The sequence below is a fragment of the Danio rerio genome, chromosome 1 (assembly GCF_052040795.2).
Source record: "Danio rerio strain M-AB ecotype USA chromosome 1, GRCz13ab, whole genome shotgun sequence".
NCBI classification, from domain to species: Eukaryota; Metazoa; Chordata; class Actinopteri; order Cypriniformes; family Danionidae; genus Danio; species Danio rerio.
In genome coordinates, this window is record NC_141021.1 from 28,307,077 (window position 1) to 28,321,750 (window position 14,674).

The 14,674-nt window shown below is 36.8% G+C and overlaps 2 protein-coding genes across 10 annotated transcripts in view; both read right to left on the reverse strand.

Moving 5' to 3' along the window:
* sh3gl2a (SH3 domain containing GRB2 like 2a, endophilin A1) overlaps positions 1-14,674 on the reverse strand; it is a 527,445-nt gene that overhangs the window by 133,744 nt on the left and 379,027 nt on the right. The gene's annotated exons all lie outside the window — the stretch shown is intronic.
* cntln (centlein, centrosomal protein) overlaps positions 1-14,674 on the reverse strand; it is a 190,823-nt gene that overhangs the window by 47,582 nt on the left and 128,567 nt on the right. For 5 of the 9 annotated variants that reach the window (XM_087237209.1, XM_087237211.1, XM_087237210.1 and 2 more), the window contains 4 exons: positions 13,375-13,472; positions 10,279-10,709; positions 9,224-9,299; positions 5,119-5,194 (listed from right to left, as the gene is read on the reverse strand). In XM_087237209.1, coding sequence (XP_087093335.1) covers positions 5,119-5,194; positions 9,224-9,299; positions 10,279-10,709; positions 13,375-13,472 — 681 coding nt within the window. The remainder of the gene's footprint in view (positions 1-5,118; positions 5,195-9,223; positions 9,300-10,278; positions 10,710-13,374; positions 13,473-14,674) is intronic. The other 4 variants (XM_087237212.1, XM_087237213.1, XM_087237207.1 and 1 more) reach the window with 1 other exon arrangement.

Below are 14,674 nucleotides of genomic sequence, written 5' to 3' on the forward strand. Positions count from 1 at the left end.
GAAACCACTGCCATGTCATGTAACAAATACATTTCTCTATGTCAGAAGTTGTGGGAGCACTTGGACTGCATCAGAAATAAAATGGGACATCAGTTTGATGTCAGGGATTTGCCATGTCACACCTCGCTGCATCCAGTGTAGACACAATCACTCACTGTGGGGGTTATATTGTCATAAGTCGAGTCGCAGCAGTCAGGTCCTTTGCAGAAAAAAGTGTCAAAAAAGTGTTCCAGATCAGTAGAACGCTGTTTGTCTTTCTGCTTTTTTAACTGACAATAATTTTTCAGCAAGTGGCAGTTATTAAGTCTTTTAGAGAGATGGATGATACAGTAAAAGGCGATGAAGAGCCAACTATATTATATAATCTATGATGCAATTGTATAATGATTAATAGGAGTACTCTTAATGCATTACAGTGCAAGTATAATGCCATATAAACAACCAATAATATGCTGTATTTTCTGATAAATTATCATAAAATGTTACAAGAATTAACCGTTTTTTATTGCATTATAATGCACAATTTTTAGCAATCTACAACCGCAAATCAGAAAAAGTTGAGACAGTATAGAAGTCAGTATGCAGACAATACAACAGCACATTATTTAATGTGTTTTTATTTTTAAATAAACATGTATTACAATTTTGGTTCTTGCAACACATTTAAAAAATGTTGGAACAGTAAAGTATTTACCACTTTGTAATGTTGCCATTCCTTTTCATAATACTAAAAAAAGACATTAAGGGACTAAAGACACCAAGCCTGTTTCAGGCTTGTTATCAACATGATTTTGTAAAAAACAATGTTCAAACGAGTCAACTCAACTTAAAAACATATGTTTAAACAGTCTCCTTTTTGGTGCCCCCCATACTTCCAATCCAGCAGATGGCAAAATATGCACAATTAAGTCAGTTTGCCAACTGCCAATTGAACATCAGAATAAGTCAGACACATGGGACATTTTTCACCAGATTTTTTAGTTGTTCAATCATCAAATTTGGTAAGTAATGCTTCTTGAAAATTTGTGTTAAATAACTTGTAAAATGACAAGAACTGATTGTCAATGTATTGTTCCCAGTATAAATGTTACTACAGCAGATTAGACCTTTGCTAAAACATAGAGTTTAGCCACATTTATAAAGCTTAGTAAAGTTTGTTTTAGGTTTGAAATTGCAATATCTCAATACGTGTATTAAACAGTACTTTTCTAGTTCCCTGACTGATTTATTGATTATTCTGATCTTGATTGTGTACACTATTTATTAAATATGATTTGACTTTATTTTTTCTTTTCTTCGTAAAATTACTCAAGATGTGTGGAGCATTTGGTTTGAATAAATTGTGGAGCTGCAAGTTTCACCACAACCAATCAACGAATTATCATAAGACACTAAAAGCTGATTTAAAAGTTATGATTTGTAGGTAAATAAGATTTGGTGTACATGTTGTATTTACACATTGTCTTTCAGCTTTAGTGTTTTAGATTTTGCAATTTAAAGAAAGTTTTTTTTATTGTTTGGCATTTTTTTACAGCACACAGATTCTGAAGAAGAGCTGTGCAGAGGGATAAGCTGTGCTGCAAATAAGCAGTTCAATTATTTAGTTCAATTAAGGCGGTCAATTATTTAACTCTGTCAACTAATGCCACAGCCATGTCACCCAGCAGCCCAAGACCGGTTACTCACTGAAGCTAAGCAGGGCTGAGCCTGGTTAGTACCTGGATGTGAGACCACTAGGGAACACTAGGTTGCTGTTGGAAGTGGTGTTAGTGAGGCCAGCAGGGGGCGCTCAATCTGTGGTCTGTGTGAGTCCTAATGCCCCAGTAAAAGTGAAGGGGACACTATACTGTCAGTGGGTGTCTTCCTTCGGATGAGATGTTAAACCGAGGTCCTGACTCTCTGTGGTCATTAAAAACCCATGGCACTTCTCGTGAAAGAGCAGGGGTTTAACCCCGGTGTCCTGGCCAAAGTCACTCTATCGGCCCTTACGATCATGGCTTCCCAATCATCCCTTTCCACCGAATTGGCTCTTTCACTGTCTCTCCACTCCACCAATAGCTGGTGTGTGGTGAGCGCACTGTCACCGTTGTCCTGTGGCTGCCGTCGCATCATCCAAGTGGATGCTGCAGACTGGTGGTGGTGTGGAAAGACCCCCCCTCATGATTGTGAAGCGCTTTGGTAGTATGGCCATACACAATAAATGTGCTATATAAATACACACATTACACATTACAACTAAACATTTTAAGTTTAGAAAACTTAAGAGAATAAAGTCAATACAACTAAGCTGAGTCAATGCAACAATATGACGTAACAAGGTTACATTAAGTGAACAAAATTTTTTTTTATCAAATCAATTTTCATTGTCACAATTTGCACTTCAAAATGCACCCCACAGTCTCTATTAGAGATAGCTCGGGACTGCAGCCAGGCCAGTCAAGTACCTGTATCCTCTTCCTTTACAACCCGGACTTTGTAATGTGTGCAGAATATGGTTTTGCATTGTCTTGTTGAAATATGTATGAGCGGCCCTGGAAAAGAAGGCAGCATATTGTGCTCCAAAATCTCTATATACTTTTCAGCATTAATGGTTTCATTACAGAAGTACAAGTTACCTTTGCCAAGGGTACAGGGTCTGAGGGATCAGAGATCACGGTTGTTCAGCTTAGGCTTGCGCCCTTGTCCTTTATGCACTGAAATTCCTCCAGACTTCCAGAATCTTTTAATTATGTTATCCACTGTTGAAGGTGAAATGTCTAAATGTCTTTCTATCTTTCTTTGAGGAACATTGTTTTTAAACATTTCAATAACTTTCTCACGTATTTGTTGGCAAACTGGCAATCCTCAGCCTATCTTTGCTCCTAAAGGACTAGACCTTTGTTGGATGCTGCCTTTGTATCAAATCATAACTACAATCACCTGTTGACATCACCTGCTTTAAATAACTTTATTATTTAACAAATTAACCTGATTACTTGCCCTAAACTTCTTCTGTCCCAACCTTTTTTTTTTTTTTTAAATGTGTTGCAGGTCTAAATGACAGGAAAGGATGTATATCTGCAAATGAAATGAAACTGACCGGACAAAGTGTGACATATTTTGTGTTAATATTGTCAGCAATAAAATACAAGTCAAAGTAAACTTAGAAATCATCACTTTTTCTTTTTTATTTGTGTTTTCCATGTTGTACCAATTTATTTATTTTGATTTGGCTTGGATATTGAAATTGTGGACACACATACATATCTAGGGGTTGTTATTTACAATATGTTGACATTCAACCTAACAGTCTATAAAAAAGTAAAACAAAGACTGTTTTTTTTTTTCTGAAGAAACTAAGATTGTTTCAGGTTTGTACCTCGATGATGACATTGTTTTATAAACAATTTATTGAATCTGTTTTATCTTTCTGCATTGTAGCTTGGTATGGTAATCTGAGTTTGTTAAGAACAGGTTGAGTAGCCTGGTGAAGGTGGCAGGCAAGATCATTGGTTTAAACCAAACTGGTCCAACAGCAATTTACCATACTGGTGTTTTAAAGAGAGCTCAGGGTATCCTATGCAACCCGGATCACCAGTTCTACTTTGTGTTTCAGTTGTTGCCAACCGGACGTGGTTTTAGAGTTCCTGTTTGCAGGACAAATAAAGTTAGAAATTCTTTTATAATGGTGGGCATTAGGTCATTAAATGAGTCCAGTTGGGAGGGAGATGCACCTACAGTGTGATGTATTGTATGTTGTGTGGTAATATTTTATTAATGTGGAACTTCGCCTGTGTTGCAGCACCTTGCTGCAATTTTAGTTTCCCTAAACGGAAAAATAAAGTTAAGTCTGAGTCAGAGCAGTTGTTGTGTTAGTTAAGTTATCGTATGTGGAATAACACATTTAACCCACACATATGTGACTCTCTAGGTCAAAAATTACTACCATTCATTGAACCTTTAAAATAAAGCAGCTTAACCTTTTTGTATAGTTCAAATTTACTACCTGCTTGTTATGTTAGTGGTTACTTTTGACTTCATTATTATGACATTTTTTTGATTCCCTGTTGGGAAGAGGTACCCTTTAGATATGCCTGTACAAAAAAAAATTCTGGCTTCTATATGGAATTCTATGTAGTACACTTACTATGTTTACTATGTTCTAAGAGCTGAGCTGCTTATCTTTTAATTTCGCAAACTTATCAAGGTAAGTGTGTAAAGGTCTCTCTCTCACACTCACAAACAGTCTATATTCCATATCAAAACCAGAAACTAAGTTTGCATTGCAACTGATGACAGTGAAAATGACAAATTGCACCGTCTTACAAATTGCACCTTTCCGACAGGGAAAAGCACCAACAATAAAGAATGCATGATAATATGGTGTTATGGAGTTGCTCAAAATCACTCATAGTGGACATAAACATCCCCAAGGGTTAAATTGAATAAAAATGTTGAATAGACAACTTCATCTTTATTTCTAGAAATATGTAGGTTTTAAAATTTGATTAAACAATTCTTTAACTGTGTTTACTTAAATTATAGTTATAAAAACCTCTACAATTATAAAAGCAGGACAGTCCAATAAAATATGTTTAACTGAGAGACGAATCATATTACAAAACATGCACATCCTTTTCAGCCTTGGATACAGCAATATTAGCATACCATTTTACTTTACCTCCATTTAATTTAATAAACATGGGATTTTAAAATTAAAATGTCCCACTTTTGTAGTATACTTTTCGGAAGGTTTCTACTGACAGAGAACTGTAAGTAAACATGTAGTAAATAAGTGTTGGCTGGTTTAATAAAAATGGTAAACTCACTGGAATGCTTTCATGGTGTTTCCATTTCTATGAGCAATACATATAGTCGACTGACTTAAACTAAAGTAAGTTTAAGATTGGATTATCTATTTCAAACAGCGAGGAGCAGAAAGAGAAGTAGGAATGTTTGGGCAAAATTGTAAACAATTGTCAACTTTGCTATCATAAATGGCTTCATGAATGAAACGAATGAGTAATAGTTGAGGTATTCTGTATCCGATTTCTCCCCGAAATGTACTGTACAAGCAATCAGGAATGAAAAATCTCTCAACATGCAAGCACCTGAGCACAGTTGCGTCAACCAGGTTACCTTGGAATTGGATGTTTCTGGTTTGAGATTCCTCTCTAGGTCTGTCTATAGGGCCGATCAGCATGTACCTGCAGCCCTGCAGGCAGAAACACAACACATGACACAAAAAGCTGGGATAACAGTTTAACATAACGTATCGTGGCGGCTCACGGCAGAGTGACACAGAGGAAGCGTTTGTAGTCACATCAAAGGGGCTTTTGGCTTTTCCCCTCATTTGTATCGAACACTATTTAAAAAGGTTTTGATCAGTCTCTCTCTCTCTCCCAGGGTTTGATCACGGATTTATTCAGAAGCTCTTTAGTGTGACACGGGCGGCGCAGTGCTCTGCTCCACTGTCACGCCGATGTGAGCCAGCACGGTTGACGAGTACACAGAGGCATTCAGGCAGGATCTAAGAGAGGCCTGACAGCTGTAGAGCTGAGAGGAAGCGAAAAGAGGAGAAGATATGGAGCTTCCATGTTCCCTGAGGGGATGGGGGAGAGCCAGCAGAGCCATGAGAGAGTGTCGAGAAGAGATCGCACTTTACAGGAACAGACACCTCTGATACACATCTCCTGATAGACACAGCTGCTTAAAGTCAACGGAAAAATGTTTTGTTTTTCTCCTTCGCAAATGAAAAGAGGCAATTTCAAGGTGAAGAGTGTAATTTTGTTTAACTATAAACAAGCCATTTCCATTCAAAAGGCTTGAAACTTAGTCTCTGAGGACGTGACTACTTTGCCTGAACCAATTAGTTGAGTTTTGGCCTGACTCTGTGTAGACAGCATACTGTATAGAGACTTCATACTTCAAGGCCTTGCTTAAGATCTTCTGACTGACTTCAACAGTAGTCATTGGGGTTTTATGGATAGATAAATACAAAACACAATGTCAGAATTCAGCTTTTAGCAAGTGTTCACATAAACAATTATTCATGACTTTCAACTACATAAACTTTTAAGAGAATATCTTATTTTTTTGTCATTATACTTGATCTACACTGTAAAAAAAGTTGGGTTCCACATAATCATTTTGTGTTGGGACAACATGAAGGAGTTAGGTTAGTTGATTAATTTTTACAAATTTAAGTAGATTGCACATAAAATATTAATGCTGTCCCAAAGAAAACTCAAGAATTGTGTTGTTTTAGCTCATTTTAAATAAGTAGTTTGAGCAAAGAGCAAACATTATTATTATTATTTTTTTTTGTGTAGGTTTTTAAAATGACAGCCCAATACATCTGCGGCTTTCTATGTTATTTATGTTAAACAAACAACAATAACAAAAAAATAATAATAGTCACTCATTGCTCTTGACTGAAAAAAAGTTGCAATATTTATAATTTATGGACAAATATATCTGCTTAAAAGAATTTTGTATGCTAAAGTGAATACATAGATAACTACATAGATAACTACTCAACTTTTAATGATTAGAAGACCATGCTTTGTTTTTTAATAAAGTTTTTTTTTTTTCAATCTTAAGATGATTAAATGCTTGAAATATGTAAATTCAGTTAGATTTTACACATCTAAATCCACAGTAGATTTGGTAAATTATAATATTAGGACATTTGGTCAACTAGACTAACTGGTCTAGCTGCATGTAATTTTAGTTAAAAGACAATGCCCAAAACTATGGATTTTTTTGTGCCCTTATTTAGTCTTTCTTTCTACTTCTTTCATCATTAAGTATATGACATACGTATATGACATATGACATCATTAAGTATATGACACTATAAAAATAAAGAATATTCCCAAATCAGAAAAAGTTGGGACAATACTGAAAATTCTAATTAAAAAGAAAGATTTCTAAATTTACGTTGACTTTTATTTCATTGCAGACAAAATGGACAAACTATTTCATGTTTTGTTCGGTCAACTTCACTTCATTTAAAAATATACATCCTTTCCTGTCATTTAGTCCTGCAACACATTCCAAAAAAGGTTGGGACAGGAGTAATTTAGGGCAAGTAATCAGGTTAATTGGTTAAATAATTATGTGATTTGAAGCAGGTGATGCCAACAGGTGATTGTAATTATGATCTGGTACAAAAGCAGCATCCAAGAAAGGTCTAGTCCTTTAGGAGCAAAGATGGGCCGAGGATTACCAGTTTGGCAATAAAGATGTAAAGAAATTATTCAAATGTTTAAAGACAATGTTTCCTAAAGAAAGATAAAAAGATGTTTGTATATTTCACCTTCAGCATTGCAAACATAATTAAAAGATTTAAGGAATGTGGAGAAATTTCAGTGCGTAAATGACAAGGGCACAATCCTAAGCTAAACAACCGTGAAATCCGATCCTTCAGGTGGTGCTGCATCAAGAATGGTCATTCATCTATAAGCGATATCACAACATGGGCTCGGGACTACTTTGGTCTGTCAAGTACCACAATACTTAGTTACATCCACAATTGCCAGTTAAAACTGTATTGCGCCAAAAGAAAGCCTTATGTTAACAGTGTTCACAAGCTCGGTCAACTTCTCATGGGCTCTAAGGCATCTGGGATGGACCATTACAGAGTGGAAACGTGTACTGTGGTCAGATGAATCAGTATGCATATTTCAACAATGCAAAACCACAATATGCCCACATTACAAAGTCCTGGCTGCAGAGGAAGAGAATACAGGTACTTGACCTGCCTGCAGTCCCGAGCTGTTTCCAATAAAGAATCTGTGGCACATTTTAAAGTACGAAATGCAACAACAAAAAACTTGTAATGTTGCCCAACTTAACATTTGTTTGCAGGATGAATAGGACAAAATTATATCTGAAACACCTCATCACTTGGTGTCTTCAGTCCCTAAATGTCTTTTAAGTGTTATGATAAGGAATGTCAACATAACAAAGTGATAAATGTTGTTTACGGTTTCATCTTTTTTGAAATGTGTTGCAAGAACAAAAATTGAAATACGTGTTTATTTACAAAAACAAAAAACAAAAAAAAAACAAACATGATGAACACCTTAAACAATGTTTGTTGTATTGTCTGCAATGAAATCCAAGTCAAAGTAAAAAATTGAGGAATCCCTTTCTTCATTTTAATTTTAATTTTTTAAACTTCGTTTTCCATACTGTCCCAACTTATTCTGATTTGGGGTTGTGAAACTTTAAAAAGTGACTATTTTTGAGTCTTTCTTACATGAACAAAATTAATCTGTAACTATAGCCCTATTCGAACGGGACTAGTTTACTGGTGGCGTTAGAGAAATTTTAGTTTTACAGATTTTACATTTCGATTGTAATCCCATCTGAGTCTTTTTCCCACAACTCTGTACCTCTGTATAAATTTCAGGGCAAACTACCTACTGTATTTCAGCAAACTCGGCAGTTCTATGGGAAATCTAATCCCGTCCAAATGGGAAAGTCTTTGATTGATTTGTTTTTTTTCCCCCAAAACACAATTTTTTCTGTGTTTTGGTCAACATAAACTACCGTTATGGTCTTTAGCATGCAGGTATTTGGGTTTTTGCTTACTGCACACCAATAATTGATGTAGATGTATTTGCTACCCTGCAAAAAAAAAAAAAAAAAAAAAAATTAAAAATTAAATAAACAAGAAGAGACAAATTCCAAAAATTGTTAAGACTAGCTACTATAATATCACTTTCAGGCAAGATTACTTTAATTTCTGCAGTCAATTACATAAGGTGAAAATGGTATAGGTTAAAATGTATTTATTGTAGTGGATTTATTATAAGAAGTTCTATAAAACCATAATAGTATTTTTCATAATTTTTTTAAACAATAAACAAGTTAGGATTTTGTGCTTAAATGTAAATATACTATATCAAATTTCATAAACTGTGCTCAATGGCACAATGTTTTTCATTTATATTCCTGAAATGTACATTTGTATATTTTAACACTTCCTGAACACATGGTCTTGGGTAACGTTCACTTGTAAAACACAGACCCTCCTATCTATGTAATAAACACAGAAATGTTAGTCCCATCCAAATCCATACATGAAATGACAGACCTTAACTGAAAAACATTTGCAACTAAAACGTCATTTGGAAAACTAGTCCCATCTGAATAGGGCTTGCCTTGTTGAAAACAAAATATAATTATTTAATTTTAGAATATTGCAATATTTTTGAAAGTTTATGTAACAAACCTTTGATTTTCGAGAAGCTTGACGAGTCCGAGCAGAATATCGACTTTCCAGGCTGTCAGAGAAATCTTCACTCTCACTGTGGAAATAAAGTTAAAATATCTACTTATTTACCAAAATAAATCGATGCATTGGGGCTACAATGTGACATTCCACAACATTCATATGAGAACCGTTAATTAGCAGAAAAGCAGACAACCCAGAAACTTAAACGGCAAAGTGTGGTGTATAACTCAAACTGCTGAGGCACAGTTGGGACATTCTAAATGCTACGGCATCTCATTCAAGAGCCTCTCGGAGACAAATTTGGATAGCTTCCAGCATGCCATTTCGTTGAGGTAGTGATGCATTTGGGTGAAATAAATCTGTGACTGGTATCACTGGAAATCATCATACCATCCATCACGCCATAAACACTGGTGCAGTAAGCGACATAAAACTTTCATGAAATAATTACTAAAGATGCTGCTTGATTTGGAGGATGTTAAACAGCTTGTAGACATCTGGTCGAGAGCTGAACAGAGTCATTTAAAATGTATCCTGTTAAATTAGATCATGTATAAGAAGAGGAGGAGTGGAGGGAATAGGAGCGTCACAGGAAAACGAATTGATTGGGCCAGGGTTAGCCTAGGACTCCTCCTCTGTCAGGGATGAATATGGCAAATTAAATTAACCTGCCAAACTGTCAATTTCAGAGCTCACGACGTTGGGAAAATGGCATTGGGCAGAGAGTAAGGGGCTGCTGCGGGTTCAGGTGCTTTCTGGCACCGGTTCAACTCAGCTGCTCAGAGGTGGCTAATTCTACATGCAAATTTCAGTCAATAAGCTCCTAGCAAGACATCCCAGGATAATTCAAAGGATCAGATTCCCCCCCTCTTTCTGCCCCCCCCGCTCTCTTTTTTCTCTTTTGAATACCAACTAGACAGAAGCTGGGATTCAATCACCCGTTTGCTTGTGTTTTTGCATATGCGTGCTGTCCCTACAGTCAGAAAAATAATGAGAGTGTGAAAGATGGAGAGTGCAAAAGAGACAAGGATAGTGAAAGGTGGGGGAAGTACCTGTCTGCGCTCATGTCCTCCCAGTCGTCCTTGGCGGGACTGTCCATCCTGTTCTCTGTCGAAAGCACGTGTGTTCTGCTGGAGGCATCCACCCTGGGGGCTTTGTTGTTCACCTTGCGTCTAGCAGAGGACCGATGGAAATCTCTCTCTGCTCGGAGGACGCCCAGTTCCTGTCGAAGCTTGAGCAGCCTGCGTCTGGCCTGGGCAGCAGCTTTCGCAGCCTCCTTTGCCTCTCTCTCAAAGCTCTGCATCTGGGAAATCAGTCGGTTGCGTTCGTCTTTGGCCCGGGCCTCTTCTGCCTCCTTGCTTTGCTGCAGCATCTGAACCCTGGCCTGCAGATCACCCCGTTCACCGGCCAGTGCCCGGTTGTCTTCTCGTAACCGCAAAATCTCACTCTCCAGAGAGACCATTTGACTTTGTAGCTGCTCGATCTGCGGGAGTATGAAGGGGCACATGAGCAGCAAATTTACCACCTAATCTTTTTGAGACATTTGTGCTTTAAACTCTCATTTGGCCTTTATGGAGAGGTTCTGTTCCGGGGTAGGCGAGCAGGCACTCTGTGAATCCCCTCCAAATTTGTTACTCATGGCTAAACATAAAAGAGGGCCATTTAGGCAGCTTGTCAAATCCTGGTGGAGGGTGTGAAAGAGAGGAGGGGATGCCTGCTGGGTGTATACCCCCAGGCAAATTGCTGCCTTTTATTTAGCACTCTTGCAGCCTTACTGCCGCAGCGCACCACCTTTCAAACAACATTAGGCCCCTTTACGGCTGGCTGACAACGACTCGCACCCCCCACCCACCACCACAACTCCATCAAAAATTATTTCATTTATAATGCTTTTGCTGGAGCACATAAACAGCAGTCTGCCCCTGTGGGTTATTAAGTTTAACATGGTGCTTGTCATTCGGTAATAAAGGCGATGACAGCCCCCATTACACGACCATATGGCAGCTGCTGGCACCGCTCACAATGCCATCATCTGCTACGAATTATTCTACAAACCATTTCATTCCTCTGCTCAGAATGTTCCCTCAGTCCTCACCAGCCCCTCCAGCAAGAACCAAGCTAAATGTTGCTTTAGGGGAAGTCAAGTGCTTCCGAATAGTCTGTGAGCGTGATTCGCTCAGGCTAAATGCTAATGACAAATGATTTGCTTGTGTTAAATGAGTGAATGGCCCATTGTCAAAATCCAGCATTGTCAGCAAATGCACAGCAGTACAGTTTTAAGCAATTGAGCCTTAAGTGTATTTGCTGTGCCGTTAATAGTTTTGGTGGATGAGCGATCAATAGAGTGGTGCAGGGATGGCATAAAAACCTCAAAGACTAATTCACTGCTGGTTCCTTCAAGATTTTCCAATGGGGTTTTTCAATTTATGAGAAAATGAAAATCATAACTCGACATTACTTACTTGCTTTGCTTTGTTAACGTAAACTGCACATACGGCAAACATTTTTTATAGCTACTTATTCAAAACACAATATTGCAAAAATAAACATAACAGCTTCTATATTCACATTTTTAATATATGTGTTTATGTACTTTGTCAAACAAAAATCTTAAAGTATCACCAGGCTATTTTTACCACAGACCTTTATTTTTATATGCAGAAATTGAAGAATACCATTATAAAACACCATTATCAGACCCCACGGGAAAATGTCAAGGGAAGTGGCGAATTAGTCTTCTGGGTTTGGATGGTATGCCTACAGCTCTTTATGCAAGGGCTGGGCAAGTTTGTTCCTGGAGAGACACAAAATGCAGCAGAGTTTTGATCCAGCCTTGACCAAAACAAGCAAACAAACAAACAAAAATAAACAACTCAACTCAATATAGTTTTGTAGCATCCCTTAGCCTTAACTCTTTCCCCACCATTGATAAGATATCTTGACAGCGCTTCCCCTCTATTGACACGATTGTTGGGCAATCCATGTTTTAGGCATATTATAGTAAGGGAAGACTTGGCAAATGTCCTGAATGAATTATGGGACTTCTGGGTCTCCTGGGACTGAAATATATGATGATCAGAGAAAGTGTAGATCGCATTGCATGTAAAAATGAAGTTATATAACTCGCCTTTGGCTTCTTTAGCAAGGTTTGCCACAGTGAGATGATCTATCCACTTCAATCTGGACAAATTTATATATATATATGTGTGTGTATTTGAGCATGTGCACACACACATGCATCAATATAAAATGTTCATACATTCTGTAAAGAAAATATATAGAGAGTTGTCAAATTTAGATGAAAATCATTAAAAATAAAAAACTTTTTTAAAATGTGGGTGGGGAAAGAGTTTATTAGCTTATTTAAGCTCTCCATAAACAAATTTGGCGCTCACCTTATATTAAGTGTCCTTAACTATGTATTTACATAAAAATATAAATGGTTAAAGGGTTAGGTACAGGTTTGGTGGTATGGGTAAGTTTAAGGATGGGTTAAGGTGTTAGGATTGGTCAAGGTGTAATTGTAATTACATGCATGTATTTAATCAAGCATAGGTACAATGTATATACACATGCATTTAGACAATAACTGCATTGTAACAAATTATTATTTTCAGTGCAAGTACATATTAATTAAGGCCTCAATATAAAGTAGGACCCAAATTTGCTCTATACAATGGGAAGGCTGGTAGGTTTAACCATGTGTTTTGAAAATGTTATGACAGAGCATAACACAGACAGAATGCAGAATCCTTACAATAGCTACGGCTATGTGCACAGGTTACCTCACGAGCTATGGCTTTCATTAAATGCAGATGTATACATTGGGCTTCATAGGAATGTCAGTTCATTCTGAATATGTTTACAGTACAAAATATATTAATTAGTTTATTTTATACACATTTAAAATGGGCGCACAATATACTGAATTGAATATTTGATTGATTAAACACATCACCACATCTTCCTTTTACAAAAAATACCACTTGAGAAAATGATTTCTTCATTTCCATTATACCTAATCAACTACATTTTATTGTAAAGAGTAACATTTCATACAACGTATACTTACCTGTAGCCTACGGCTTTCATATGATGTTAGGAACCATTCTCTTATCTCAGATAACTATTCTTACAAAATTGAGCACCTTCTTAAAAGTCTCTTCCACTCTTCGCATGGTTGTCTTGATGGGGGTGCTGCTCCTTGTGACCTCCTCCTCCGCCACTTCCCGAAACAGAAGCTCTGCTGAAGGAATAAAAAAACTCATACTGTCACCTGACAGCCACTTTCCCTATTCAAATCAATTATCATTAATGACACATAATTTCTTGTCTTTTCAAAGGTCTATTCAACTGATTGAGCTCTTAAAGAGGCCCTTAATGGACAGATTTAGCAAAGGGACTCGTAACCACAAATCAAAACCTTCTGACCTGAAGCAATCTTGCAGGTTATTGTAAAGTAATACAAATTAATTTTAAGGGTAATTGTCAGTGTATGACTGAGCTCGTGTTTTTGACTTCATGCAGGAACTTTGTTGCTATGCTTGTTTAAAGATGGGAAAATAAACACATTTGGAGTGCAGAACTTTCTGCCGCCTCGGGTTAATAAAAGTTTCATGGTGAATGTGGATGCTCATTTGTCGAATGAAAATGTTGTGAAATATTTACAGTCGCTTGTTTTTTTTTTTCCTGAGCTGACCTTTGGACAGTAAGGAGCAAGACTGAAATTCTAGTGAGTCACAGACCTATGCAGCCTCATGCACACACACACACACAAACACAAACACACACACACACACACACACACACACACACACACACACACACACACACACACACACACACACACACACACACACACACACACACAAAGAAAAACAACTATTCGCCTATTCACATGTGCATACACACACACATGCTCTTATTTGTGTAAGAGCTCTATCAGAGGAAATACACAGGAAATACACATACAGACCAGCACAACAGATTTGAGTTAGCAAATTATTCCAATTTTTGAAATGCATTTCCATATTAACAGAAAATTTATATTTAGAAACCTGGATGCATTGTTAAGAACAAATAAAACTAAACATTATTTGTTTTTATCACATTAGCATGTCCTGCACTTGTTTTTTGAAAGAAAAGGGTGTAATTAAAGTGACTTAATAATAGTAAAATTTTTAGTTGCTTCATTTTTATTTTTGTTTTTTACATTTTCTTTATTTGTTTATTTGGGACATTATACATTAATTAGCATTTCTGCAAATGCACCAGAATTAGCCAGAAGGCTAGGTTATTTTACATCTGTTGTCCCTGATCAACCTAAAAATAAACAATACAAGAATTATACAATCAATCAAACATAGTTAAAAAGTATTAAAATAGACATGATTATGTAGATGTTATTAAAAAAAATTATATTTACAAATTTAAAAAAAAAATTGTAAT